We start from the raw sequence: 27,737 nt of genomic DNA, 5'->3' as shown, positions 1-27,737 counted from the left end.
ATTGTCATTAGTAGAGTTGACTGGACACAGCAAAACCTTGTAAACTGGAACACTGGGGACTTTTGATGGTAACTGAGTTTTTTCAAGTTGAAGAAGAAACGAAGATGAGACCATAGCACCAGTAAGGATTCTGATTAGGTTCCACAGTGGTTGCTGAGTATGAGCATCAATGACTGACCAGGTTGATTGTATGCTCTTGTACAAGTGTTTTTTCCAGAGTGAGTGAGTTTGGCTGAACAATACTTTAGCCTTCTGAATTGTTTTACCATAAGGCACTGTGAAGAGGTGAAGAAGGCTGACACCAAGGATTAGAACCAGGGCTGACACCAAGGATTAGAATCCGTCCTGACACCAAGGATTAGAATCAGGGCTGATACCAAGGATTAGAACCAAGGCTGATACCAAGGATTAGAATCCGTCCTGACACCAAGGATTAGAACCAGGGCTGACACCAAGGATTAGAACCAGGGCTGATACCAAGGATTAGAACCAGGGCTGACACCAAGGATTAGAACCAGGGCTGACACCAAGGATTAGAACCAGGGCTGATACCAAGGATTAGAACCAGGGCTGATACCAAGGATTAGAACCAGGGCTGATACCAAGGATTAGAACCAGGGCTGATACCAAGGATTAGAACCAGGGCTGATACCAAGGATTAGAATCCGTCCTGACACCAAGGATTAGAACCAGGGCTGACACCAAGGATTAGAACCAGGGCTGACACCAAGGATTAGAACCAGGGCTGATACCAAGGATTAGAACCAGGGCTGACACCAAGGATTAGAACCAGGGCTGACACCAAGGATTAGAACCAGGGCTGATACCAAGGATTAGAACCAGGGCTGATACCAAGGATTAGAACCAGGGCTGATACCAAGGATTAGAACCAGGGCTGATACCAAGGATTAGAACCAGGGCTGAAACCAAGGATTAGAATCCGTCCTGACACCAAGGATTAGAACCAGGGCTGACACCAAGGATTAGAACCAGGGCTGACACCAAGGATTAGACCTAGGGTAGACACCAAGGATTAGATCTAGGGTTGACACCAAGGATTAGAACCAGGGCTGACACCAATGATTAGAACCAGGGCTAACACCAAGGATTAGACCTAGGGTAGACACCAAGGATTAGATCTAGGGTTGACACCAAGGATTAGAATCAGGGCTGACACCAAGCCTTAGAACAAGGGCTGACACCAAGCCTTAGAACCAGGGCTGACACCAAGAATTAGAACCAGGGCTGACACCAAGAATTAGAACCAGGGCTGACACCAAGGATTAGAACCAGGGCTGACACCAAGAATTAGAACCAGGGTTGACACCAAGAATTAGAACCAGGGTTGACACCAAGAATTAGAACCAGGGTTGACACCAACAAGTAGAACCAGGGCTGACACCAAGAATTAGAACCATGGCTGACACCAAGGATTAGAACCAGGGCTGACACCAAGAATTAGAACCAGGGTTGACACCAAGAATTAGAACCAGGGTTGACACCAAGAATTAGAACCAGGGCTGACACCAACAAGTAGAACCAGGGTTGACACCAAGAATTAGAACCAGGGTTGACACCAACAAGTAGAACCAGGGCTGACACCAACAAGTAGAACCAGGGCTGACACCAACAAGTAGAACCAGGGTTGACACCAAGAATTAGAACCAGGGTTGACACCAAGAATTAGAACCAGGGTTGACACCAAGAATTAGAACCAGGGTTGACACCAAGAATTAGAACCAGGGTTGACACCAAGAATTAGAACCAGGGTTGACACCAACAAGTAGAACCAGGGTTGACACCAAGAATTAGAACCAGGGTTGACACCAACAAGTAGAACCAGGGCTGACACCAACAAGTAGAACCAGGGCTGACACCAACAAGTAGAACCAGGGCTGACACCAACAAGTAGAACCAGGGTTGACACCAAGAATTAGAACCAGGGTTGACACCAACAAGTAGAACCAGGGTTGACACCAACAAGTAGAACCAGGGTTGACACCAACAAGTAGAACCAGGGCTGACACCAACAAGTAGAACCAGGGCTGACACCAAGAATTAGAACCAGGGCTGACACCAAAAAATTAGAACCAGGGCTGACACCAAGGATTAGAACCAGGGCTGACACCAAGGATTAGAACCAGGGTTGACACCAAGGATTAGAACCAGGGCAATTCTGGGGTTGGTACTCACAAACATCTTCCTGCCTGACAGGATGACAGCCTGTACATGAAGGTCCACTGATAAAGACTGCTGCTTGTACAGTTGACATACTGGATTGTCTGTTCCACTGTTGCTGACATGATCCTGTGATAGCGCTACTATTGCTGACTGGTGTATAAACAACATGCACTTACTCACTCCTCAGACTGAGGGACATGGAGTGTGTATTCCTGACAAGCTGGACAGACGGCCATCTTGACTGAGATGTGTCTGATTTACTGCGTGTACAAGACTAAACCTAGGTGTGAGTCTTGCACACCATAACAGACAAGGAACAAGCAGAAAGCTACCTTTGTAGCAGGTGTCCGTCATTTTGGAGTGGTTGATTGACTTAGGACGTGGGGAAAGTGTTTTAAATCAATCTTAACTTATCTGCTACGGAGTAGAAGGCCCCTCACAAGGTTGCAGTGTGTTATACTGCAGTGTTACAAGTTAGGAAGTTTAGATAAAGTTCATGTGTAGAATTATCTACTGATGTATTTTCGCCAGAAACAAAAACTGTTTCAACTTCCTGTACCCAGCCAATGGTTTGGTGCTGATTTGGGTTGGGGTGGGGGGGGGGGGGGGGGGGGGGGGGTGGGGGTGGGGGGGGGGGGGGTCTGACATGTTCACATCAGATGATGATCCTAGTTGTCGATTACCAATATTGAAAATGTCATTTTGGAGGGCTACTTTGCCGTTTTTTCATGTGGAACTTGTCAATATGTCTATTTTGTGGATAAATGATATTTTTGTTCCTATTTCGAGCTTTGACCTGTCTTTAATGATGTTTCGAAAGGTTTAGAATTTGATTGAGGTAAATAAAATTTACGTTTTCTGTAGACTGGTAGAGCAGGACAGCTTTGTTATTTTAGGCATGATTTTAAACATTTAAAAAATTTAAACTCATTTTTAAGGGTTTCGTATGTTTTTCAGTAAATCCACCCTGATAACACTTTTATATATTTTTTTCCCTCCTGCCTCTTGGTATATTGAAAAGAACTCTGTCAAACAAAGAAATGAATTGGTTTGGCCGTGTGTGAAATAGAACAGTAACATACAGAAACACATTATTTTTCTGTTACATAGCATGAGAATGTATACATGTGATACCTCCCGAACTGTCCAGAACTCTGATAGTCCAGACAGGTGCACGAAGAGATGAACTTGAAATGAATAATGAGCTGAGTGATTATCACGACCTCATATGAACTGTTCTCACCTTCTTCATGTTCTTAGTGCGTTTATTGCTGCTTTATGTAATACAAATGATCCGCCATAACACATGACTTTATTGGTTAAGAGATTATCAGAAATTATGTTAAAACATTGAAATACACCCACAAAATATGTCTAAATAACCCACAAACATGACAAAATAATGTAGACCTTGTTTTAAAAATCGGATATATCAGAGTGCTATTTATATAATATTGTTATTTGTTGCTGTATTTAAATCCTTCCTGATAGATGCAAACATCCAACTGATACTAAGGCTTAATGTGCCTCACACCCTCTGACAATTTATCACATATGTGTATGTTTTACCATGTCTACTAATATCTTAATCCCAAACCTAACCATGCCAATCACTTATGCTATTGATAATAGATCCAGATCAAATTTCGTAGGGTATTCAAGAAATCTGTGCAAGACTATCAGACACTCTAACTATGTTAAGCCTCATATGAACACAGTGATTGCAGGACACACGGGTGTCACTCACGTCACGCACGCACAGGGTGAAACTCACACTCTATCCACAGGGTGAGACTCACGCTCTACCCACAGGGTGTGACTCACCCTCTACCCACAGGGCATGACTCACGCTCTACCCACAGGATGTGACTCACGCTCTACCCACAGGGTGAGACTCACGCTCTACCCACAGGGTGAGACTCATGCTCTAACCACAGGGTGAGACACTCTACCCACAGTGCATGACTCACGCTCTACCCACAGGGCATGACTCAAGCTCTACCCACAGGGTGTGACTCACGCTCTACCCACAGGGCATGACTCACGCTCTACCCACAGGGCATGACTCAAGCTCTACCCACAGGGTGAGACTCATGCTCTACCCACAGGGCGTGACTCATGCTCTACCCACAGGGCGTGACTCATGCTCTACCCACAGGGCATGACTCAAGCTCTACCCACAGGGCATGACTCAAGCTCTACCCACAGGGTGAGACTCATGCTCTACCCACAGGGCGTGACTCAAGCTCTACCTACAGGGCATGACTCAAGCTCTACCCACAGGGCATGACTCAAGCTCTACCCACAGGGTGAGACTCATGCTCTACCTACAGGGCATGACTCATGCTCTACCCACAGGGCATGACTCACACTCTACCCACAGGGCGTGACTCAAGCTCTACCTACAGGGCATGACTCAAGCTCTACCCACAGGGCATGACTCAAGCTCTACCCACAGGGTGAGACTCATGCTCTACCTACAGGGCATGACTCATGCTCTACCCACAGGGTGAGACTCTTACTCTACCTACAGGGTGAGACTCATGCTCTACCCACAGGGCGTGACTCAAGCTCTACCCACAGGGCATGACTCACACTCTACCCACAGGGCATGACTCATGCTCTACCCACAGGGCATGACTCAAGCTCTACCTACAGGGCATGACTCAAGCTCTACCTACAGGGCATGACTCATGCTCTACCCACAGGGCATGACTCACGCTCTACCTACAGGGCATGACTCAAGCTCTACCCACAGGGCATGACTCAAGCTCTACCCACAGGGCATGACTCACGCTCTACCTACAGGGCATGACTCATGCTCTACCCACAGGGCATGACTCAAGCTCTACCCACAGGGCATGACTCAAGCTCTACCCACAGGGCATGACTCATGCTCTACCTACAGGGCATGACTCAAGCTCTACCCACAGGGCATGACTCACGCTCTACCCACAGGGCATGACTCATGCTCTACCCACAGGGTGTGACTCACGCTCTACCCACAGGGCATGACTCATGCTCTACCTACAGGGCATGACTCACGCTCTACCCACAGGGCATGACTCAAGCTCTACCCACAGGGCATGACTCACGCTCTACCCACAGGGTGTGACTCACGCTCTACCCACAGGGTATGACTCACGCTCTACCCACAGGGTGTGACTCATGCTCTACCCACAGGGTGAGACTCACGCTCTACCCACAGGGCATGACTCAAGCTCTACCCACAGGGCATGACTCACGCTCTACCCACAGGGTGTGACTCATGCTCTACCCACAGGGTATGACTCATGCTCTACCTACAGGGCATGACTCATGCTCTACCCACAGGGTGAGACTCATGCTCTACCCACAGGGTGAGACTCATGCTCTACCCACAGGGCATGACTCACACTCTACCTACAGGGCATGACTCATGCTCTACCCACAGGGTGAGACTCATGCTCTACCTACAGGGTGTGACTCACGCTCTACCCACAGGGTATGACTCACGCTCTACCCACAGGGCATGACTCACGCTCTACCCACAGGGTATGACTCACGCTCTACCCACAGGGCATGACTCACGCTCTACCCACAGGGTGAGACTCACGCTCTACCTACAGGGTGTGACTCACGCTCTACCCACAGGGTATGACTCACGCTCTACCCACAGGGCATGACTCACGCTCTACCCACAGGGCATGACTCACGCTCTACCCACAGGGTGAGACTCATGCTCTACCTACAGGGTGTGACTCACGCTCTACCCACAGGGTATGACTCACGCTCTACCCACAGGGCATGACTCACGCTCTACCCACAGGGCATGACTCACGCTCTACCCACAGGGTGAGACTCATGCTCTACCTACAGGGTGTGACTCACGCTCTACCCACAGGGTATGACTCACGCTCTACCCACAGGGCATGACTCACACTCTACCTACAGGGCATGACTCATGCTCTACCCACAGGGTGAGACTCATGCTCTACCTACAGGGTGTGACTCACGCTCTACCCACAGGGTGAGACTCACCCTCTACCCACAGGGCATGACTCATGCTCTACCTACAGGATGAGACTCATGCTCTACCCACAGGATGAGACTCACGCTCTACCCACAGGGCGTGACTCATGCTCTACCTACAGGGCATGACTCACGCTCTACCCACAGGGTGTGACTCACGCTCCACCCACAGGGTGAGACTCATGCTCTACCCACAGGGTGAGACTCACGCTCCACCCACAGGGTGAGACTCATGCTCTACCCACAGGGCATGACTCACGCTCTACCCACAGGGCATGACTCACGCTCTACCCACAGGGTGAGACTCACGCTCTACCTACAGGGTGTGACTCACGCTCTACCCACAGGGTATGACTCAAGCTCTACCCACAGGGCATGACTCACGCTCTACCCACAGGGCATGACTCACGCTCTACCCACAGGGCATGACTCACGCTCTACCCACAGGGTGAGACTCATGCTCTACCTACAGGGTGTGACTCACGCTCTACCCACAGGGCATGACTCACGCTCTACCCACAGGGCATGACTCACACTCTACCTACAGGGCATGACTCATGCTCTACCCACAGGGTGAGACTCATGCTCTACCTACAGGGTGTGACTCACGCTCTACCCACAGGGTGAGACTCACCCTCTACCCACAGGGCATGACTCATGCTCTACCTACAGGATGAGACTCATGCTCTACCCACAGGATGAGACTCACGCTCTACCCACAGGGCGTGACTCATGCTCTACCTACAGGGCATGACTCACGCTCTACCCACAGGGTGTGACTCACGCTCCACCCACAGGGTGAGACTCATGCTCTACCCACAGGGTGAGACTCACGCTCCACCCACAGGGTGAGACTCATGCTCTACCCACAGGGTGAGACTCAAGCTCTACCCACAGGGTGAGACTCAAGCTCTACCCACAGGGTGTGACTCACGCTCTACCCACAGGGCATGACTCACGCTCTACCCACAGGGCATGACTCACGCTCTACCCACAGGGCGAGACTCACTCTACCCACAGGGTATGACTCACGCTCTACCCACAGGGCATGACTCACGCTCTACCCACAGGGTGAGACTCATGCTCTACCCACAGGGTGAGACTCAAGCTCTACCCACAGGGTGAGACTCACGCTCTACCTACAGGGCGAGACTCACGCTCTACCTACAGGGTGACTCACGCTCTACTTACAGGGCGAGACTCACGCTCTACCTACAGGGTGAGACTCCTGCTCTACCTACAGGGTGAGACTCACGCTCTACCCACAGGGCGTGACTCACGCTCTACCTACAGGGCGAGACTCACGCTCTACCTACAGGGTTAGACTCATGCTCTACCTACAGGGTGAGACTCACGCTCTACCTACAGGGCATGACAGGGTGAAAACACTGAACCTTGTGATGGGATGTGTGGATCAGGTCACCTGGTAAACCAAACACTTGGGAGGTTGCAAAGTCCAATACACATGGATCAGTACTCTAGGGGCTTGTATATCAGTACTCTAGGGACTTGTACATCAGTATTCTAGGGACTTGTACATCAGTATTCTAGGGGCTTGTACATCAGTACTGTAGGGGCTTGTACATCAGTACTCTAGGGACTTGTACATCAGTACTCTAGGGACTTGTACATCAGTATTCTAGGGGCTTGTACATCAGTATTCTAGGGGCTTGTACATCAGTACTCTAGGGACTTGTACATCAGTACTCTAGGGACTTGTACATCAGTATTCTAGGGGCTTGTACATCAGTATTCTAGGGACTTGTACATCAGTTCTCTAGGGGCTTGTACATCAGTACTCTAGGGACTTGTACATCAGTATTCTTGGGACTTGTACATCAGTATTCTTGGGACTTGTACATCAGTTCTCTAGGGGCTTGTACATCAGTTCTCTAGGGGCTTGTACATCAGTACTCTAGGGGCTTGTACATCAGTACTCTAGGGACTCAAACTATATTTCAATATATAGAAGAAAAAATAAACATTGTACACAGAACTTGCACATGATTATTGAAAATGTTCTTTGGAAATAATTAATTATTATTTGGCTGTGTGTTTGTCTCAGGTTTTGGTTTATGTGTAGTGGTTAGTACTGAACTGTGTACCCTTGGCATGACACTCCCTGAGAGGCAGTTGTAGGGGCCGAGTTGTGTAGTTCTGTGGTGTTGTAGGGTACACAGAATGGCATGTACAGTGAGGCAGTTGTAGGGGCAGAGTTGTGTAGTTCTGTGGTGTTGTAGGGTACACAGAATGGCATGTACGGTGAGGCAGTTGTAGGGGCAGAGTTGTGTAGTTCTGTGGTGTTGTAGGGTACACAGAATGGCATGTACAGTGAGGCAGTTGTAGGGGCAGAGTTGTGTAGTTCTGTGGTGTTGTAGGGTACACAGAATGGCATGTACGGTGAGGCAGTTGTAGGGGCCGAGTTGTGTAGTTCTGTGGTGTTGTAGGGTACACAGAATGGCATGTACAGTGAGGCAGTTGTAGGGGCAGAGTTGTGTAGTTCTGTGGTGTTGTAGGGTACACAGAATGGCATGTACGGTGAGGCAGTTGTAGGGGCAGAGTTGTGTAGTTCTGTGGTATTGAAGGGTACACAGAATGGCATGTACGGTGAGGCAGTTGTAGGGGCCGAGTTGTGTAGTTCTGTGGTGTTGTAGGGTACACAGAATGGCATGTACGGTGAGGCAGTTGTAGGGGCAGAGTTGTGTAGTTCTGTGGTATTGAAGGGTACACAGAATGGCATGTACGGTGAGGCAGTTGTAGGGGCCGAGTTGTGTAGTTCTGTGGTGTTGTAGGGTACACAGAATGGCATGTACGGTGAGGCAGTTGTAGGGGCCGAGTTGTGTAGTTCTGTGGTGTTGTAGGGTACACAGAATGGCATGTACAGTGAGGCAGTTGTAGGGGCAGAGTTGTGTAGTTCTGTGGTGTTGTAGGGTACACAGAATGGCATGTACGGTGAGGCAGTTGTAGGGGCCGAGTTGTGTAGTTCTGTGGTGTTGTAGGGTACACAGAATGGCATGTACGGTGAGGCAGTTGTAGGGGCCGAGTTGTGTAGTTCTGTGGTGTTGTAGGGTACACAGAATGGCATGTACGGTGAGGCAGTTGTAGGGGCCGAGTTGTGTAGTTCTGTGGTGTTGTAGGGTACACAGAATGGCATGTACGGTGAGGCAGTTGTAGGGGCCGAGTTGTGTAGTTCTGTGGTATTGAAGGGTACACAGAATGGCATGTACGGTGAGGCAGTTGTAGGGGCCGAGTTGTGTTGTTCTGTGGTATTGAAGGGTACACAGAATGGCATGTACGGTGAGGCAGTTGTAGGGGCCGAGTTGTGTAGTTCTGTGGTATTGAAGGGTACACAGAATGGCATGTACGGTGAGGCAGTTGTAGGGGCCGAGTTGTGTAGTTCTGTGGTGTTGTAGGATACACAGAATGGCATGTACGGTGAGGCAGTTGTAGGGGCCGAGTTGTGTAGTTCTGTGGTGTTGTAGGGTACACAGAATGGCATGTACGGTGAGGCAGTTGTAGGGGCCGAGTTGTGTAGTTCTGTGGTGTTGTAGGGTACACAGAATGGCATGTACGGTGAGGCAGTTGTAGGGGCTGAGTTGTGTAGTTCTGTGGTGTTGTAGGATACACAGAATGGCATGTACGGTGAGGCAGTTGTAGGGGCCGAGTTGTGTAGTTCTGTGGTGTTGTAGGGTACACAGAATGGCATGTACGGTGAGGCAGTTGTAGGGGCTGAGTTGTGTAGTTCTGTGGTGTTGTAGGATACACAGAATGGCATGTACGGTGAGGCAGTTGTAGGGGCAGAGTTGTGTAGTTCTGTGGTGTTGTAGGGTACACAGAATGGCATGTACGGTGAGGCAGTTGTAGGGGCCGAGTTGTGTAGTTCTGTGGTGTTGTAGGGTACACAGAATGGCATGTACGGTGAGGCAGTTGTAGGGGCTGAGTTGTGTAGTTCTGTGGTGTTGTAGGATACACAGAATGGCATGTACGGTGAGGCAGTTGTAGGGGCAGAGTTGTGTAGTTCTGTGGTGTTGTAGGGTACACAGAATGGCATGTACGGTGAGGCAGTTGTAGGGGCCAAGTTGTGTAGTTCTGTGGTGTTGTAGGATACACAGAATGGCATGTACGGTGAGGCAGTTGTAGGGGCCGAGTTGTGTAGTTCTGTGGTATTGAAGGGTACACAGAATGGCATGTACGGTGAGGCAGTTGTAGGGGCCGAGTTGTGTAGTTCTGTGGTGTTGTAGGGTACACAGAATGGCATGTACGGTGAGGCAGTTGTAGGGGCCGAGTTGTGTTGTTCTGTGGTATTGAAGGGTACACAGAATGGCATGTACGGTGAGGCAGTTGTAGGGGCCGAGTTGTGTTGTTCTGTGGTATTGAAGGGTACACAGAATGGCATGTACGGTGAGGCAGTTGTAGGGGCCGAGTTGTGTAGTTCTGTGGTATTGAAGGGTACACAGAATGGCATGTACGGTGAGGCAGTTGTAGGGGCCGAGTTGTGTAGTTCTGTGGTGTTGTAGGATACACAGAATGGCATGTACGGTGAGGCAGTTGTAGGGGCCGAGTTGTGTAGTTCTGTGGTGTTGTAGGGTACACAGAATGGCATGTACGGTGAGGCAGTTGTAGGGGCCGAGTTGTGTAGTTCTGTGGTGTTGTAGGGTACACAGAATGGCATGTACGGTGAGGCAGTTGTAGGGGCTGAGTTGTGTAGTTCTGTGGTGTTGTAGGATACACAGAATGGCATGTACGGTGAGGCAGTTGTAGGGGCAGAGTTGTGTAGTTCTGTGGTGTTGTAGGGTACACAGAATGGCATGTACGGTGAGGCAGTTGTAGGGGCCAAGTTGTGTAGTTCTGTGGTGTTGTAGGATACACAGAATGGCATGTACGGTGAGGCAGTTGTAGGGGCCGAGTTGTGTAGTTCTGTGGTATTGAAGGGTACACAGAATGGCATGTACGGTGAGGCAGTTGTAGGGGCCGAGTTGTGTAGTTCTGTGGTGTTGTAGGGTACACAGAATGGCATGTACGGTGAGGCAGTTGTAGGGGCCGAGTTGTGTAGTTCTGTGGTATTGAAGGGTACACAGAATGGCATGTACGGTGAGGCAGTTGTAGGGGCCGAGTTGTGTTGTTCTGTGGTATTGAAGGGTACACAGAATGGCATGTACGGTGAGGCAGTTGTAGGGGCCGAGTTGTGTAGTTCTGTGGTATTGAAGGGTACACAGAATGGCATGTACGGTGAGGCAGTTGTAGGGGCCGAGTTGTGTAGTTCTGTGGTGTTGTAGGATACACAGAATGGCATGTACGGTGAGGCAGTTGTAGGGGCCGAGTTGTGTAGTTCTGTGGTGTTGTAGGGTACACAGAATGGCATGTACGGTGAGGCAGTTGTAGGGGCCGAGTTGTGTAGTTCTGTGGTGTTGTAGGGTACACAGAATGGCATGTACGGTGAGGCAGTTGTAGGGAGTCTGAGTTGTGTAGTTCTGTGGTGTTGTAGGATACACAGAATGGCATGTACGGTGAGGCAGTTGTAGGGGCAGAGTTGTGTAGTTCTGTGGTGTTGTAGGGTACACAGAATGGCATGTACGGTGAGGCAGTTGTAGGGGCCAAGTTGTGTAGTTCTGTGGTGTTGTAGGGTACACAGAATGGCATGTACGGTGAGGCAGTTGTAGGGGCAGAGTTGTGTAGTTCTGTGGTGTTGTAGGGTACACAGAATGGCATGTACGGTGAGGCAGTTGTTGGGGCAGAGTTGTATAGTTCTGTGGTGTTGTAGGGTACACAGAATGGCATGTACGGTGAGGCAGTTGTAGGGGCAGAGTTGTGTAGTTCTGTGGTGTTGTAGGGTACACAGAATGGCATGTACGGTGAGGCAGTTGTAGGGGCAGAGTTGTGTAGTTCTGTGGTATTGAAGGGTACACAGAATGGCATGTACGGTGAGGCAGTTGTAGGGGCCGAGTTGTGTAGTTCTGTGGTATTGAAGGGTACACAGAATGGCATGTACGGTGAGGCAGTTGTTGGGGCAGAGTTGTGTAGTTCTGTGGTATTGAAGGGTACACAGAATGGCATGTACGGTGAGGCAGTTGTAGGGGCAGAGTTGTGTAGTTCTGTGGTGTTGTAGGGTACACAGAATGGCATGTACGGTGAGGCAGTTGTAGGGGCCAAGTTGTGTAGTTCTGTGGTGTTGTAGGGTACACAGAATGGCATGTACGGTGAGGCAGTTGTAGGGGCAGAGTTGTGTAGTTCTGTGGTATTGAAGGGTACACAGAATGGCATGTACGGTGAGGCAGTTGTAGGGGCCGAGTTGTGTAGTTCTGTGGTATTGAAGGGTACACAGAATGGCATGTACGGTGAGGCAGTTGTAGGGGCAGAGTTGTGTAGTTCTGTGGTATTGAAGGGTACACAGAATGGCATGTACAGTGAGGCAGTTGTAGGGGCAGAGTTGTGTAGTTCTGTGGTATTGAAGGGTACACAGAATGGCATGTACGGTGAGGCAGTTGTAGGGGCAGAGTTGTGTAGTTCTGTGGTGTTGAAGGGTACACAGAATGGCATGTACAGTGAGGCAGTTGTAGGGGCCGAGTTGTGTAGTTCTGTGGTATTGAAGGGTACACAGAATGGCATGTACGGTGAGGCAGTTGTAGGGGCAGAGTTGTGTAGTTCTGTGGTGTTGTAGGGTACACAGAATGGCATGTACAGTGAGGCAGTTGTAGGGGCCGAGTTGTGTAGTTCTGTGGTGTTGAAGGGTACACAGAATGGCATGTACGGTGAGGCAGTTGTAGGGGCAGAGTTGTGTAGTTCTGTGGTGTTGAAGGGTACACAGAATGGAATGTACAGTGAGGCAGTTGTAGGGGCCGAGTTGTGTAGTTCTGTGGTGTTGAAGGGTACACAGAATGGCATGTACGGTGAGGCAGTTGTAGGGGCAGAGTTGTGTAGTTCTGTGGTATTGAAGGGTACACAGAATGGCATGTACAGTGAGGCAGTTGTAGGGGCAGAGTTGTGTAGTTCTGTGGTATTGAAGGGTACACAGAATGGCATGTACGGTGAGGCAGTTGTAGGGGCAGAGTTGTGTAGTTCTGTGGTGTTGTAGGGTACACAGAATGGCATGTACGGTGAGGCAGTTGTAGGGGCTGAGTTGTGTAGTTCTGTGGTATTGAAGGGTACACAGAATGGCATGTACGGTGAGGCAGTTGTAGGGGCAGAGTTGTGTAGTTCTGTGGTGTTGTAGGGTACACAGAATGGCATGTACGGTGAGGCAGTTGTAGGGGCAGAGTTGTGTAGTTCTGTGGTATTGAAGGGTACACAGAATGGCATGTACGGTGAGGCAGTTGTAGGGGCTGAGTTGTGTAGTTCTGTGGTGTTGAAGGGTACACAGAATGGCATGTACGGTGAGGCAGTTGTAGGGGCAGAGTTATGTAGTTCTTTGGTGTTGTAGGGTACACAGAATGGCATGTACGGTGAGGCAGTTGTAGGGGCTGAGTTGTGTAGTTCTGTGGTATTGAAGGGTACACAGAATGGCATGTACGGTGAGGCAGTTGTAGGGGCAGGGTCTGATGTATTCATGGATCACTTGAGTGAGCTATTTGGAATGACCTAACAGTGAGATTCTTGGACCTACAGTTGAGCATGAATGACGTGCCCATTGACTATAAAATAGAATGTGATGTGTCGTCAGCCACTGATACTTACAGGTGGAGGATGTCCGTGCTGTTAAAATTTAATATACCATCAAAGATGGATTTTAACGACTTGAAAGAATGGCTGGACATGACACTACGCATTATCATTTTAGCAGGCAATAAATACATCAGAGTTAATTGCCTGTGTCTTTGTTGGTTCCACACCACCCATTTACTGTTTATAGTAGGAGTGTCGGTAATTGGTAGTTGGAGTGTTATGACTGGACGAACTGTCTGCTGTATGTCGGTTTAGTGTTAAGATTGAGATACAGTACTAGACATTGGTTAGTGTCAAATCGTTTCCGGAGCACAACTCAGAAACCATTAAATATTTCTCTACGAAACTTTGCATGTCTGTCAGACTCATGCTGAACTGGTGCCTTTTGCTATTTAGGAATTTTATAAATTTTTATTTTTTTACTTTTCCATGGCAACAAGTTGGACTTAGCTTTTTATAAGGGTGCTGTTCGTTTCCGGAGCGTAACTCAAAAAACGGTAAATAATTTCTTACAAAACTTTGCATATTTACCAGACACATACTGAACTGGTGCCTTTTGCTATTTAGGATTTTTATCAATTTTTATTTTTTACGTTTCCATGGCAACAAGTTGGACTTACGTTAACACATACTGAACTGGTGCCTTTTGCTATTTAGGAGTTTTATAAATATTTATATTTTACGTTTCCATGGCAACAAGTTGGACTTAGGTTCTATAAGGGTGGTGTTCGTTTCCGGAGCATAACTCAAAAACTGTTAAATAATTTCTTATAAAACTTTGCTTGTCTACTAGGCACATACTGAACTGGTGCCTTTTGCTATTTAGGAGTTTTATAAATTTTTATTTTTTACGTTTCCATTGCAACAAGTTGGACTTAGGTTCTATTGGGTAGTGTTTGTTTCTGGAGCATAACTCAAAACCCATTCAATACTTTCTAACAAAACTATTTCTTGTCGTAAGAGGCGACTAACGGAATAAGGTAGTCAGGCTAGCTGACTTGTTGAAGCATGTCATCAATCCTGATTGCGTGGATAGATGCTCATGATGTCAATCACTGGATTGTCTGGTCCATTATTTACAGACCGCCATCATATAGCTGGAATATTGCTGAGTGCGGCGTAAAACAACAAACAAACCAATCATCCAACATGTGAATGTCTTAAAGGACATGCAAATGTTGTTGACAGTACATGTAAGTATTGTTTATATTGACAAAGGATATATTAATGTTGCAGGCTGAAGATATTTAAAAGTTTCCAACAGGATTGGGTAATGTAGATATTTCATGCTGTTTGTTAGAATGTGTCAGCAATTAGTTTACTTGAGCACAGATTGTTAACTAGGTCAAACATGTCTGCACCTAGCTGCAACCCAAAGGACGAAGAATCTCTTGATCTACACCTTTGGCCAAAATGTCATTCATTTGATTCTGCCTGCATAAGTCATTCAGCTTTCTGAAAATAAAGAAATATTAACTTTATATGATTACATTTTGAGTGCAAGCTTCTTGACCTTTAAAGTGAACTTGAGATAATATGATTTTCCTCGCCTTCAGAAGGAATCAATTAATATCTGACATTATCAAATTGATCATAGTGGATGGGGAGATCAATACCCTCTCCTCAGAGGAAATAAGTGGTGGAAGTCTCCAGCAGGTGCCCCCGGCTGTCCATGAACCAGGTTGTGGCAGCAGGTGCCCTATATTTACTTTGTCCTAGATACTGATTGGTGGAAGAGTCCAAACATTAAGCTTGACTTGATGCTTTTTGGTGCTAGTGTCCCAGGCGGACATTATACAGCCACCCTAACCCATGTATACCGTAACCAGTATACTTTAACATAGACTGGGACCTTGGAGCTCTGTCATGTGAACACCAACACTTCAGCCCTAGTGTCCTACTGGAGGTGACTGTCATCTGTCACAATATGAACACCAGTTGGGCCCTAATGTTCTACTGGAGGTGACTGTCATCTGACAATATGAACACCAATTGGGTCCTAGTGTGCTACTGGAGGTGACTGTTATCTGACAATATGAACACCAATTGGGCCCTAATGTCCTACTGGAGGTGACTGTTATCCATCACAATATGAACAACAATTGGGCCCTAATGTTCCACTTGAGGTGACTGTCATCTGACAATATGAACACCAATTGGGCCCTAATGTTCTACTGGAGGTGACTGTCATCTGACAATATGAACACCAATTGGGCCCTAATGTTCTACTGGAGGTGACTGTTATCTGACAATTTGAACACCAATTGGGTCCTAGTGTCCTACTGGAGGTGACTGTTATCTGACAATATGAACACCAATTGGGCCCTAATGTTCTACTGGAGGTGACTGTTATCTGACAATATGAACACCAATTGGGTCCTAGTGTCCTACTGGAGGTGACTGTTATCTGACAATATGAACACCAATTCGGCCCTAATGTTCTACTGGAGGTGACTGTTATCTGTCACAATATGAACACCAATTGGGCCCTAGTGTCCTACTGGAGGTGACTGTCATCTGACAATATGAACACCAATTGGGCCCTAATGTTCTACTGGAGGTGACTGTCATCTGACAATATGAACACCAATTGGGTCCTAGTGTTCTTCTGGAGGTGACTGTTATCTGACAATATGAACACCAATTGGGCCCTAATGTTCTACTGGAGGTGACTGTAATCCAGTACAATATGAACGCCAATTGGGCCCTAGTGTCCTACTGGAGGTGACTGTCATCCATCACAATATGAACACCAATTGGGGTATTGTGTCCTACTGGAGGTGACTGTCATCTGACAATATGAACACCAATTGGGCCCTAGTGTCCTACTGGAGGTGACTGTCATCCATCACAATATGAACACCAATTGGGCACTAGTGTCCTACTGGAGGTGACTGTCATCTGACAATATGAACACCAATTGGGCCCTAATGTTCTACTGGAGGTGACTGTCATCCATTACAATATGAACACCAATTGGGCCCTAGTGTCCTACTGGAGGTGACTGTCATCCATCACAATATGAACACCAATTGGGCCCTAATGTCCTACTGGAGGTGACTGTTATCTGACAATATGAACACCAATTGGGTCCTAGTGTCCTACTGGAGGTGACTGTCATCCATCACAATATGAACACCAATTGGGCACTAGTGTCCTACTGGAGGTGACTGTCATCTGACAATATGAACACCAATTGGGTCCTAGTGTCCTACTGGAGGTGACTGTCATCCATCACAATATGAACACCAACTGGGCACTAGTGTCCTACTGGAGGTGACTGTCATCCATCACAATATGAACACCAATTGGGCCCTAATGTCCTACTGGAGGTGACTGTCATCTGACAATATGAACACCAATTGGGTCCTAGTGTTCTTCTGGAGGTGACTGTCATCTGACAATATGAACACCAATTGGGCACTAATGTCCTACTGGAGGTGACTGTCATCCATCACAATATGAACACCAATTGGGCCCTAATGTTCCACTGGAGGTGACTGTTATCTGACAATATGAACACCAATTGGGCCCTAGTGTCCTACTGGAGGTGACTGTCATCCATCACAATATGAACACCAATTGGGCACTAGTGTCCTACTGGAGGTGACTGTCATCTGTCACAATATGAACACCAATTGGGCACTAGTGTCCTACTGGAGGTGACTGTCATCCATCACAATATGAACAACAATTGGGCCCTAGTGTCCTACTGGAGGTGACTGTCATCTGACAATATGAACACCAATTGGGTCCTATTGTCCTACTGGAGGTGACTGTCATCCATCACAATATGAACACCAATTGGGCACTAGTGTCCTACTGGAGGTGACTGTCATCTGACAATATGAACACCAATTGGGCACTAGTGTCCTACTGGAGGTGACTGTCATCTGACTATATGAACACCAATTGGGCACTAGTGTCCTACTGGAGGTGACTGTCATCTGTCACAATATGAACACCAATTGGGCACTAGTGTCCTACTGGAGGTGACTGTCATCTGACAATATGAACACCAATTGGGTCCTAGTGTCCTACTGGAGGTGACTGTCATCCATCACAATATGAACACCAATTGGGCCCTAGTGTCCTACTGGAGGTGACTGTCATCCATCACAATATGAACACCAATTGGGCACTAGTGTCCTACTGGAGGTGACTGTCATCTGACAATATGAACACCAATTGGGCACTTGTGTCCTACTGGAGGTGACTGTCATCCATCACAATATGAACACCAATTGGGTCCTAGTGTTCCTCTGGAGGTGACTGTCATCCATCACAATATGAACACCAATTGGGCACTAGTGTCCTACTGGAGGTGACTGTCATCTGACAATATGAACACCAATTGGGCACTAGTGTCCTACTGGAGGTGACTGTCATCTGTCACAATATGAACACCAATTGGGTCCTAGTGTCCTACTGGAGGTGACTGTCATCCATCACAATATGAACACCAATTGGGCACTACTGTCCTACTGGAGGTGACTGTCATCTGTCACAATATGAACACCAATTGGGCACTAGTGTTCTTCTGGAGGTGACTGTCATCTGACAATATGAACACCAATTGGGTCCTATTGTCCTACTGGAGGTGACTGTCATCTGACAATATGAACACCAATTGGGTCCTATTGTCCTACTGGAGGTGACTGTCATCTGACAATATGAACACCAATTGGGCACTAGTGTCCTACTGGAGGTGACTGTCATCCATCACAATATGAACACCAATTGGGCCCTAGTGTCCTACTGGAGGTGACTGTCATCTGTCACAATATGAACACCAATTGGGTCCTAGTGTTCTTCTGGAGGTGACTGTCATCTGACAATATGAACACCAATTGGGCCCTAATGTTCTACTGGAGGTGACTGTCATCTGACAATATGAACACCAATTGGGCCCTAATGTTCTACTGGAGGTGACTGTCATCTGACAATATGAACACCAATTGGGTCCTAGTGTTCCTCTGGAGGTGACTGTCATCTGTCACAATATGAACACCAATTGGGCCCTAATGTTCCACTGGAGGTGACTGTCATCTGACAATATGAACACCAATTGGGCCCTAATGTTCTACTGGAGGTGACTGTCATCCAGTACAATATGAACGCCAATTGGGTCCTAGTGTTCTCTATATGGGACTAGTCATGCCAAATACAAGTGGGCACCCTGTCCTAGATGTGTGCTATCAAACTATGGCAGTAGGGCCTGTGATCTATCTTAAGTCCTAACTGTTCCCTAAATACTGAATGTCAAACATTGATTAATAACCAGGTCACCATGAGCTCAAGATCCAATTCAGTCAAATTTCTTTATCACCACTTGTGCATTGGCAACAGGGCAGTTGGCCTAGTTTGCCTTTACTACTAGCCATGATTGAGGTGTTTATACAAATGTTTAAGATGTTACCTGCATTACACTGGCAGGGTCAGACCAGGTGGTTTAGGGTACACCGTGAGAGAGGTCTGTGTTGTGGCAGCACTTAGTCCAGATGACAGAGGCAGCCATGAAGTAATCCAACATGGAGTTAGTGAGTTGGGTTTTATTGATGTGCAGAATTATGGTTATGTCATGGCTTCTTAGCTTAATTGGGGAGGAGAGCCAAAAGTGGCACAGGTGAAGGATAGATGTGTACCATTTTGATGCTGCAAAGACCAAGAAGACATCGGGCAAAAATGTGAATAAAACCCATGGCCAGTGGATACTCATTGGTGCCTTCAACCATTGGACCACCTGATAGCATCATTAAAACAAAGAAATCTGTTATTATTAGACATTAGAAGTGTTTTTTTCAGAAATCATGTTGTCATTTGGAAATACAACATTTTAGTTAGTGTGTGGGACTCATAATACATAATTATTGTACTTCAGGGTGATGAAAATTGGGGTGTTTATTAATCAAGTCAATTACAATATTCAAAATGACTTCTTATGACAAACCATTCTTTTATTACAATGAAAGTCTAAACAGGATAAATATAAACAGACATCTCCATGTATGCATCATCAGAGCCAGGTAGCTGGCAACCCCTCCTACCTGTGTTGTATGTGCAGTGCGTCTCCAGTACAACTTACCTGTGTTGTATGTGCAGTGCGTCTCTAGTACAACTTACCTGTGTTGTATGTGCAGTGCGTCTCTAGTACAACTTACCTGTGTTGTATGTGCAGTGCGTCTCTAGTACAACTTACCTTTGTTGTATGTGCATTAAGCCTCTTGTACAACTTACCTGTGTTGTATGTGCAGTGCGTCTCTAGTACAACTTACCTGTGTTGTATGTGCATTAAGCCTCTTGTACAACTTACCTGTGTTGTATGTGCATTAAGCCTGTTCTACAACTTACCTGTGTTGTATGTTCATTAGCCTCTTGTCAACTAACCTGTGTTGTATGTGCATTAAGCCTCTTGTACAACTTACCTGTGTTGTATGTTCATTAAGCCTCATGTACAACTTACCTGTGTTGTATGTGCATTAAGCCTCGTGTACAACTTACCTGTGTTGTATGTGCATTAAGCCTCGTGTACAACTTACCTGTGTTGTATGTGCATTAAGCCTCATGTACAACTTACCTGTGTTGTATGTTCATTAAGCCTCGTTTACAACTTACCTGTGTTGTATGTGCATTAAGCCTCGTGTACAACTTACCTGTGTTGTATGTTCATTAAGCCTTGTGTACAACTTACCTGTGTTGTATGTTCATTAAGCATCGTGTACAACTTACCTGTGTTGTATGTTCATTAAGCCTCGTGTACAACTTACCTGTGTTGTATGTTCATTAAGCCTCGTGTACAACTTACCTGTGTTGTATGTGCATTAAGCCCCGTGTACAACTTACCTGTGTTGTATGTTCATTAAGCCTCGTGTACAACTTACCTGTGTTGTATGTTCATTAAGCCTCGTGTACAACTTACCTGTGTTGTATGTTCATTAAGCCTCTTGTACAACTTACCTGTGTTGTATGTTCATTAAGCCTCTTGTACAACTTACCTGTGTTGTATGTTCATTAGCCTCTTGTACAACTTACCTGTGTTTCATTTGCAGTACGTCTCTTGTACAACTTACCTGTGTTCCATTTGCATTATGTCTCTTGTACAACTTACCTGTGTTGTGTTTCAGGAGAATGAATGGACAAAACTCGAGAAATCCGAGCAGCCAGAATGGACCGCCGACTAGCAAGGGCAACCGCATGGACATCCCTACACTCCGTATCCAATCAGAGACTCCAGTTCCCCCAGCATGCAACACACCGGGCCCGCCACAAACAAACACACGCGCTGGTGAAAAGGGACTACATTTTCCTGCCCTCAGCTCCTCACGCTCTTTAGTGAATGCAGGTAAACCCACACCTCGCCAAAATGGATTTGAACAGAAGTCAATATTTCCTACGCCACGCACAAACGGGACCCAGCACGGCCATTCAGTCAGCCACAGTGGCACCTTCAACAGGTCCCACAAATCAGGTGAGCTAATACTTTCTCGTTATCCTACACAGATGTGGTGGATATGTAATGAAGGCAGGTCAAGAGGACCCCAATATTGGTACAAATTGTCAAAATGTGTGTCATGAAAGACTCAAGGTGACTGAGGCGATCGGAGAACCAGTTGGAACCTCCTTCATCATCAGGGGGCGGTCAGGTAGCCTAGTGGTTAAAGCGTTCGCTCGTCACGCCAAAGACCCGGGTTCGATTCCCGACATGGGTACAATGTGTGAAGCCCATTTCTGGTGTCCCCTGCCGTGATATTGCTGGAATATTGCTAAAAGCGGCGTAAAACCATATTCACTCACTCATCATCAGGGGGATATAAGTCATTCAACTGTCACCCAATACTAGTACTAATTACCTAACCATCCAAAATTGTTCTGACATTTTGCTCAAATGACTTACTACCAATACTTTTGGTGGATTTTAGACATAGATCATTGTTCTGCAATCTATTCACACTTTGATAGTTAGGTCATTAGAAGAAAGGATTTGTTAATGTCTACATTCTGCAGAATGTACAGCCAATAGAAAGCTGATTCTACCACTAACCTGTACAGACCCATGAAGATCCTGGGTAGAATAGGTCTTCAGTAACCCATGCTTGCCGTAAAAGGTGACTATGCTTGTCATAAGAGGCGACTAACGGGATCGCGTGGTCAGGCTCACTGACTTGGTTGATGCATGTCATCGTATCCCAATTGCGTGGATCAATGCTCATGATGTCAATCACTGGATTGTCTGGTCCAGACTCGATTATTTACAGACCGCCCTCATATAGCTGGAATATTGCTGAGTGCGGCGTTAAACAACAAACAAACAAACAAACAAAACTTACCTGTACATGCTGCCATTCTACTACTCATGTTCAATGTCATCTGTGTATACTACTTTCCTAAAACTGTATTTACTGTATCTGTATTTACAACTATCCCACCACTTTCAGTATTTACACTTGCCTTACACACTCTTCCATATGTACTATGAAGGAGATCGATACAAGTGTTTTAATTCTACAAAATTGAATAATGATGAACTTAATAATAGTCATTTTCGTCTAACAGCCATTTGAGCTGTGAAAGAACCTGTGTTTTCCCTGTGTGGTTAACTGGGATCAATACAGGAGGGGTATTGATTGTATCCGATGGTAGCCATTCATGCTGCGGAGTTGCCCATTCATTATTTCAGTCTCATGGCTGATGGAGGCCTGAAATGTAAACTAAACAATACTTCTAGAAGCAACAAGATTTAATAGCTCCTCAGACCAATGTTCATGCAATTACAGATGTGTTTAGAGTGCATCTAAGCTTTAAGGCGTTTTTGTGTCAACATTTTGTTTGGGGAAAAGTCTTAAATGTGACTTTTTTCTTTGCTTACATTGTGCAGATTTTATGAGATATTGATTCACTGGTTAATTGCAGATATGATGCTGAACTGGATAGGATCATGTTGAACTGGTTTTAAGAACGATTTCGTTTTTATGAAATTCACATCCTAACAATATTTCATGACATGGAATGTAGGGTACAACATGGGGATATGACTGTGATACAACTGTTATATGGCTGTGATACAACTGTGATAAGGTGGTGATATTGCTGTGATAAGGCTGTGATACAGCTGTGATATAGCTGTTATACAACTATTGAATAGCTGTGATACTGCTGTTATACAACTATTGAATATCTGTGATACTGCTGTTATACGACTGTGATAAGGCTATGATATTGCTGTTTGTATAACTGTGATATTGCTGTTTTACAACTGTGATAAGGCTGTGATATTGCTGTTATACAGCTGTTGAGTAGCTGTGATACTGCTGTTATACGACAACTGTGATAAGGCTATGATATTGCTGTTTGTATAACTGTGATATTGCTGTTTTACAACTGTGATAAGGCTATGATATTGCTGTTGTACAACTGTGATATTGCTGTTTTACAACTGTTATATTGCTGACTACAGAGTTGAAATGCACTCACTACTTACCAATGATTAGATTTGATGTCCATAACCTTTGCCATGGGTCAAACATGAATCAACATTTGAAACCCATTCACAAGACAAAGATAGAACAGAAATGCCCCGCTCCCTGATAAAGAAGCCGTAAGTGTAAAGTCCAACCAGAATGTTATTTGAGTTGAGTAGTAATCGAAGATTAGAGTCATGACGATTTTCCTCACAGGAGCTAACGTGACTTAAATTTTAATATAAACTGAACAAAGCCTCACATATCTGATCAGTAGAAGTGAGGGAACTGCTCTGGTTCATTCTAATAATGGTAATAAATATGTTTCTAATGGGTACAACAACAATAACCACTGTCAAATTTGATCAAGTATTCAGTTTTAGAAAAATCAAAACTATCCAATATTTTTACTTCTTTTTATGTTTTGGGCGGTCGGGTAGCCTAGTGGTTAAAGCATTTGCTCGTCACGGCGAAGACCCGGGGTCGACTCCCGACATGGGTACAATGAGTGGAGCCCATTTCTGGTGTCCCCTGCTGTGATATTGCTGGAATATTGCTAAAAGCGGCGTAAAACCATACTCACTCACTCGCATGTTATGTTCAGTTGACCATGCTGTAATAATCTACCCATACATACTGTTGATGAAGTATACAATTTAAGCAGTTCTTTTATTAATGTACTTGGTTACATTTTAACCCGTGAAGATCCGGGGTAGAATAGGTCTTCAGCAACCCATGCTTCTTGTAAAAGGCAAGTATGCTTGTCATAAGAGGCGACTACCCGGTAACGGGATCGGGTGGTCAGGCTCACTGACTTGGTTGATGCATGTCATTGTATCCCAATTGCGTGGATCAATGCTCATGTCAATCACTTAATTGTCTGATCCAGACTTGATTATTTACAGACAGCCGGCATATAGCTGGAACATTGCTGAGTGCGGCATTCAACAACAAACAAACACACAAACAAACAAACATTTTTGCAAGTCACTTTGGGAAGGTTGAAGTAAAAGTAAGAATAACAAGAATGTGTGTACCTGAATATGTTGTACTTTAGTTGGTAGCTTAACATTGTATGGGTTGGTTGAGAAAGCTGCAGAAATAGATGAAAAACTGTTAAAAGGAAAGGAAGTTGTCACATTCATAAGAGTAGTCTTTGTTCTCGCTGCAGTTGCAGGAGACAAGAGGAAGCATTTGGTCAGTTATGTATAGCCCCTGTGGGTGTTCCAGGTTAGAATAGGTCATCAGCAATTATCCCATGCTTGTCATAAGAGGTTGCTAAATGGACTGGGACGTCATGTTAAGACAATTAGTTGATTGTTTTATATCATTCACCTATTGTGTGGGACATTTCTCATAATAGTCACTGGTTTTCTGGACCAGAATCACTTATTAGCAGGCCAACATCATTTGGCAAAAATATTTATGAGTGAGGCATTAAACAACAAACAATTATATTGTGACCAAACCATCAAATAGAGAGAAAATAATAAAAACATTTAATTATTTTCCGTTTTAGTTTGTTTCAATTTCCTTGTTCATTCCATAGACCAAACCATGTTTAATTATACCGCTGTAGTGAGTGAGTGAGTGAGTATGTTTTTACGCCACTTTACCAATGTTCTAGCAATATCACAGTGAGGGACACCATTAATGGGCTTCACACATTGTACCCATGTTTGGAATCAAACCTGGGTCTTCGGCATGACTAGCGAACGCTCAAATGCTAGGCTACCCCACCACCATCTCTGTAGACCCGTGAAGGTCCGGGGTAGAATAGGCCTTTAGCAACCCATGCTTGCCGTATAAGGCGACTCAAACGGGATGGGGTGGTCAGGCTCGCTGACTTGGTTGATGCATGTCATCGCATCCCAATTGTGTGGATCGATGCTCATGATGTCAATCAATGGATTGTCTGGTCCAGACTTGATTATTTTCAGACTGCTATCATATAGCTGGAATATTGCTGAATGCGGCATTAAACAACAAACAAACAAACAAATCTCTGTAGTGCAACTGTTAGAAACTTGCAAATGACAAAGAAAATCAAGCCCTCATCCAGAAAGGTTTTAAGTTTAATTTTTTTTTTGGTGATGTTCTTGGTAGAGATTTTTGTTGTTCTTCTTGAAGCATTATATACTCATGCAACAGGAACGTTTCCATATCAAAAGTTTCACAACATGTCTTTTCCTACAAACAGCTCATTAAATCAACAAATATGATATTGCTTAATCCTTCTCTCAGGTATAGGGTTTCTGGATTTATCGCATTGAAATGGTTCTTGGAATGCTCTATCACTCCCTGCTATAGATCACAGCTTGTAATAAATATCATTTCTGCTTCTTACAAAGTTAATAGTTTATCTATCGTGTCATATAAAACATGTTTGTATGTGTCCAATCTGTGATGAGGCCAGCAGACATGGTAGGAAAACTACCAGCTGTGAAATTTATGCAGCCAGTATTGTTGTGATAGGTCGTTAACAGGTGAGATGAAAGTTAAATACAGACAACAGCACTGCTTAGTTGCAGGCTCGGCACCTCTCCTCCCGACGCTGACTGTAACAGCAGCACCTCCTTCGTGCATGACTGATCCACCTGGCTCCCACTGAAACCAGTGCCAAGACCAAACCTGCCTATTTCTGACTGAGCCACTTTTTGTCCGTTACACAGATCCTCTGTTAACACTTGATGAAGAAAACACACACGAGCATTACACAATTTCTAGTTGATGGACTTGACTTTGATGTTGGTTTCGAGGGTGCGCTTTCATTTTGTAACAACTTTCAAGACTCTGAGTCTTATTTTTAGGAGGGCATGTGCACGAGGAGCAGGAATGAGTCTGACACTAGGTGTCTGTGAGGCTGACATCTCTGAACAAGAACTCTGCAGGTTGTTCAGGAGACTTGCATAATGTAACATTAACTTCTCTTTAGGTGTAATGTAAAGAGGCTGTGGATAATTTCATGAATGTTTTTGATATCACTTTTCCTCAACGAGAAATAGGAGTCTTATTCATCTCTACTTGCTTGAAGGGCCAGTTGATGTTTAGGACCAATGATAAGGCATCCGTCTTCAGCATCAAGCGTTTTCAAGTTTGTATCCCCAACTTCGGGATGGCTTGAACGGAAGGTGTAGGCATTCAATTTATTTATTCATCATAAGGACAAATGTTTCCTCAGTGCATCAGAAAAATATATTTGGGCTGCATGAGTATTATATTAGGGTTGACTTGTTGTAGAGTTAATTTGCATAATAGTCCCAACTTTGAGCACAAACACTGCTGCCGTATTGTATGCTGTACAATAGGTGCCTCAGTTCCACACAGCGGTCTTAGGAGTGGTGTTTCCCTTTAACTCTCATACTTAATATATGCTTACGACACTTGTAGCTTGGAGATCACTTTTTTTCTATTCTGCATATCTCCCAATACCAGTTGCATCAGTTAATAATGTTTTGTTGTTAAAATTGAAGTTTTCTTCTTTTCGCTGATTTAGGAGGGAAGTTGAAAATCAGGCTGAGCAAGTAGATCTTTTAAGTTAACATGCCCTTGTAGTCTGTCATATAGACCCTGAAACAAATACAGTAAACTACGGTTATAACAAACACGCTTATAACGCACTTACGGATATATAACAAACTTACTTTTTTGGTCCTGACTAATTGCTGTAGTTATGCTGTATATATGTGCTTATAACGAACTACGGTTATAACGAACTAAAATTAGTAGTCCCTTTAAGTTCGTTATAACCGTACTTACTGTATATCCAATAGCCCATGCAAGTCTATAATATTTGGCAGGTATAGATTTCTGCAGTATCAGAGCATGAAGAAAGTCTCCCAGCTTCTTTTTATTATATTTTATAACTATAATTTAACAACTGTGGTTTTTTTCTGTAAAATATGTTTATTCAGAGACTAGATGTTAGTCTATTGTCCCAGGGCAAGTAGGTAATTTTGGCATTTGAACTCCCCTGTGTACTATATGGTACTGATATTGCTACAGCATTGTTAAATGTAAAGCTTCTTGGTGTGTATATATATTATATAGCACTGACATTGCTTGCTACAGTGTTCTTAATGTCATCCATCAGGTATAATATACTGTAAAGCACTCACATTGCTTGCTACAGTGTTCTTTAATGTCATGGGGGCGGTCGGGTTGCCTAGTGGTTAAAGCGTTCGCTCCTCACGTCGAAGACCCAGGTTTGATTCCCCACATGGGTACAATGTGTGAAGCCCATTTCTGGTGTCACCCGCCGTGATATTCCTGGAATATTGCTACAAACGGCATAAAACCATACATACTCACTAATTCACTCACTTTAATGTCATGATCAGGTGTTATATGCTGTATAGCACTCATATTGATTGCTACAGTGTTCTTTTATGTCATCCATCAGGTGTTATATACCGTATGGCACTGACA

General features: G+C 45.3%; 2 protein-coding genes across 2 annotated transcripts in view; one reads left to right on the top strand and one right to left on the bottom strand.

The window, feature by feature from the left end:
• LOC139478209 (zinc finger protein GLIS3-like) overlaps positions 1 to 27,737 on the top strand; it is a 90,611-nt gene that overhangs the window by 18,706 nt on the left and 44,168 nt on the right. Inside the window, exon 2 of the mRNA XM_071260588.1 lies at positions 20,976 to 21,319. Within this exon, the coding sequence (XP_071116689.1) occupies positions 20,980 to 21,319 (340 nt within the window). The 5' untranslated portion in view covers positions 20,976 to 20,979. The remainder of the gene's footprint in view (positions 1 to 20,975; positions 21,320 to 27,737) is intronic.
• LOC139479600 (mucin-17-like) lies at positions 8,279 to 13,737 on the bottom strand. The gene is made up of 2 exons (XM_071262441.1): positions 11,628 to 13,737; positions 8,279 to 11,523 (listed from the first exon to the last, which is right to left on the bottom strand). Exons 1-2 carry the CDS (start codon positions 13,735 to 13,737, stop codon positions 8,279 to 8,281), a joined length of 5,355 nt encoding a protein of 1,784 aa, XP_071118542.1.

The sequence above is a fragment of the Haliotis cracherodii genome, unplaced genomic scaffold (genome assembly GCF_022045235.1).
Source record: "Haliotis cracherodii isolate W230 unplaced genomic scaffold, xgHalCrac1.p SCAF_4, whole genome shotgun sequence".
Taxonomy (NCBI): Eukaryota; Metazoa; Mollusca; class Gastropoda; order Lepetellida; family Haliotidae; genus Haliotis; species Haliotis cracherodii.
The sequence above is the reverse complement of the archived record's forward strand: the minus strand, read 5'-3'. Positions and strand labels throughout refer to the sequence as shown.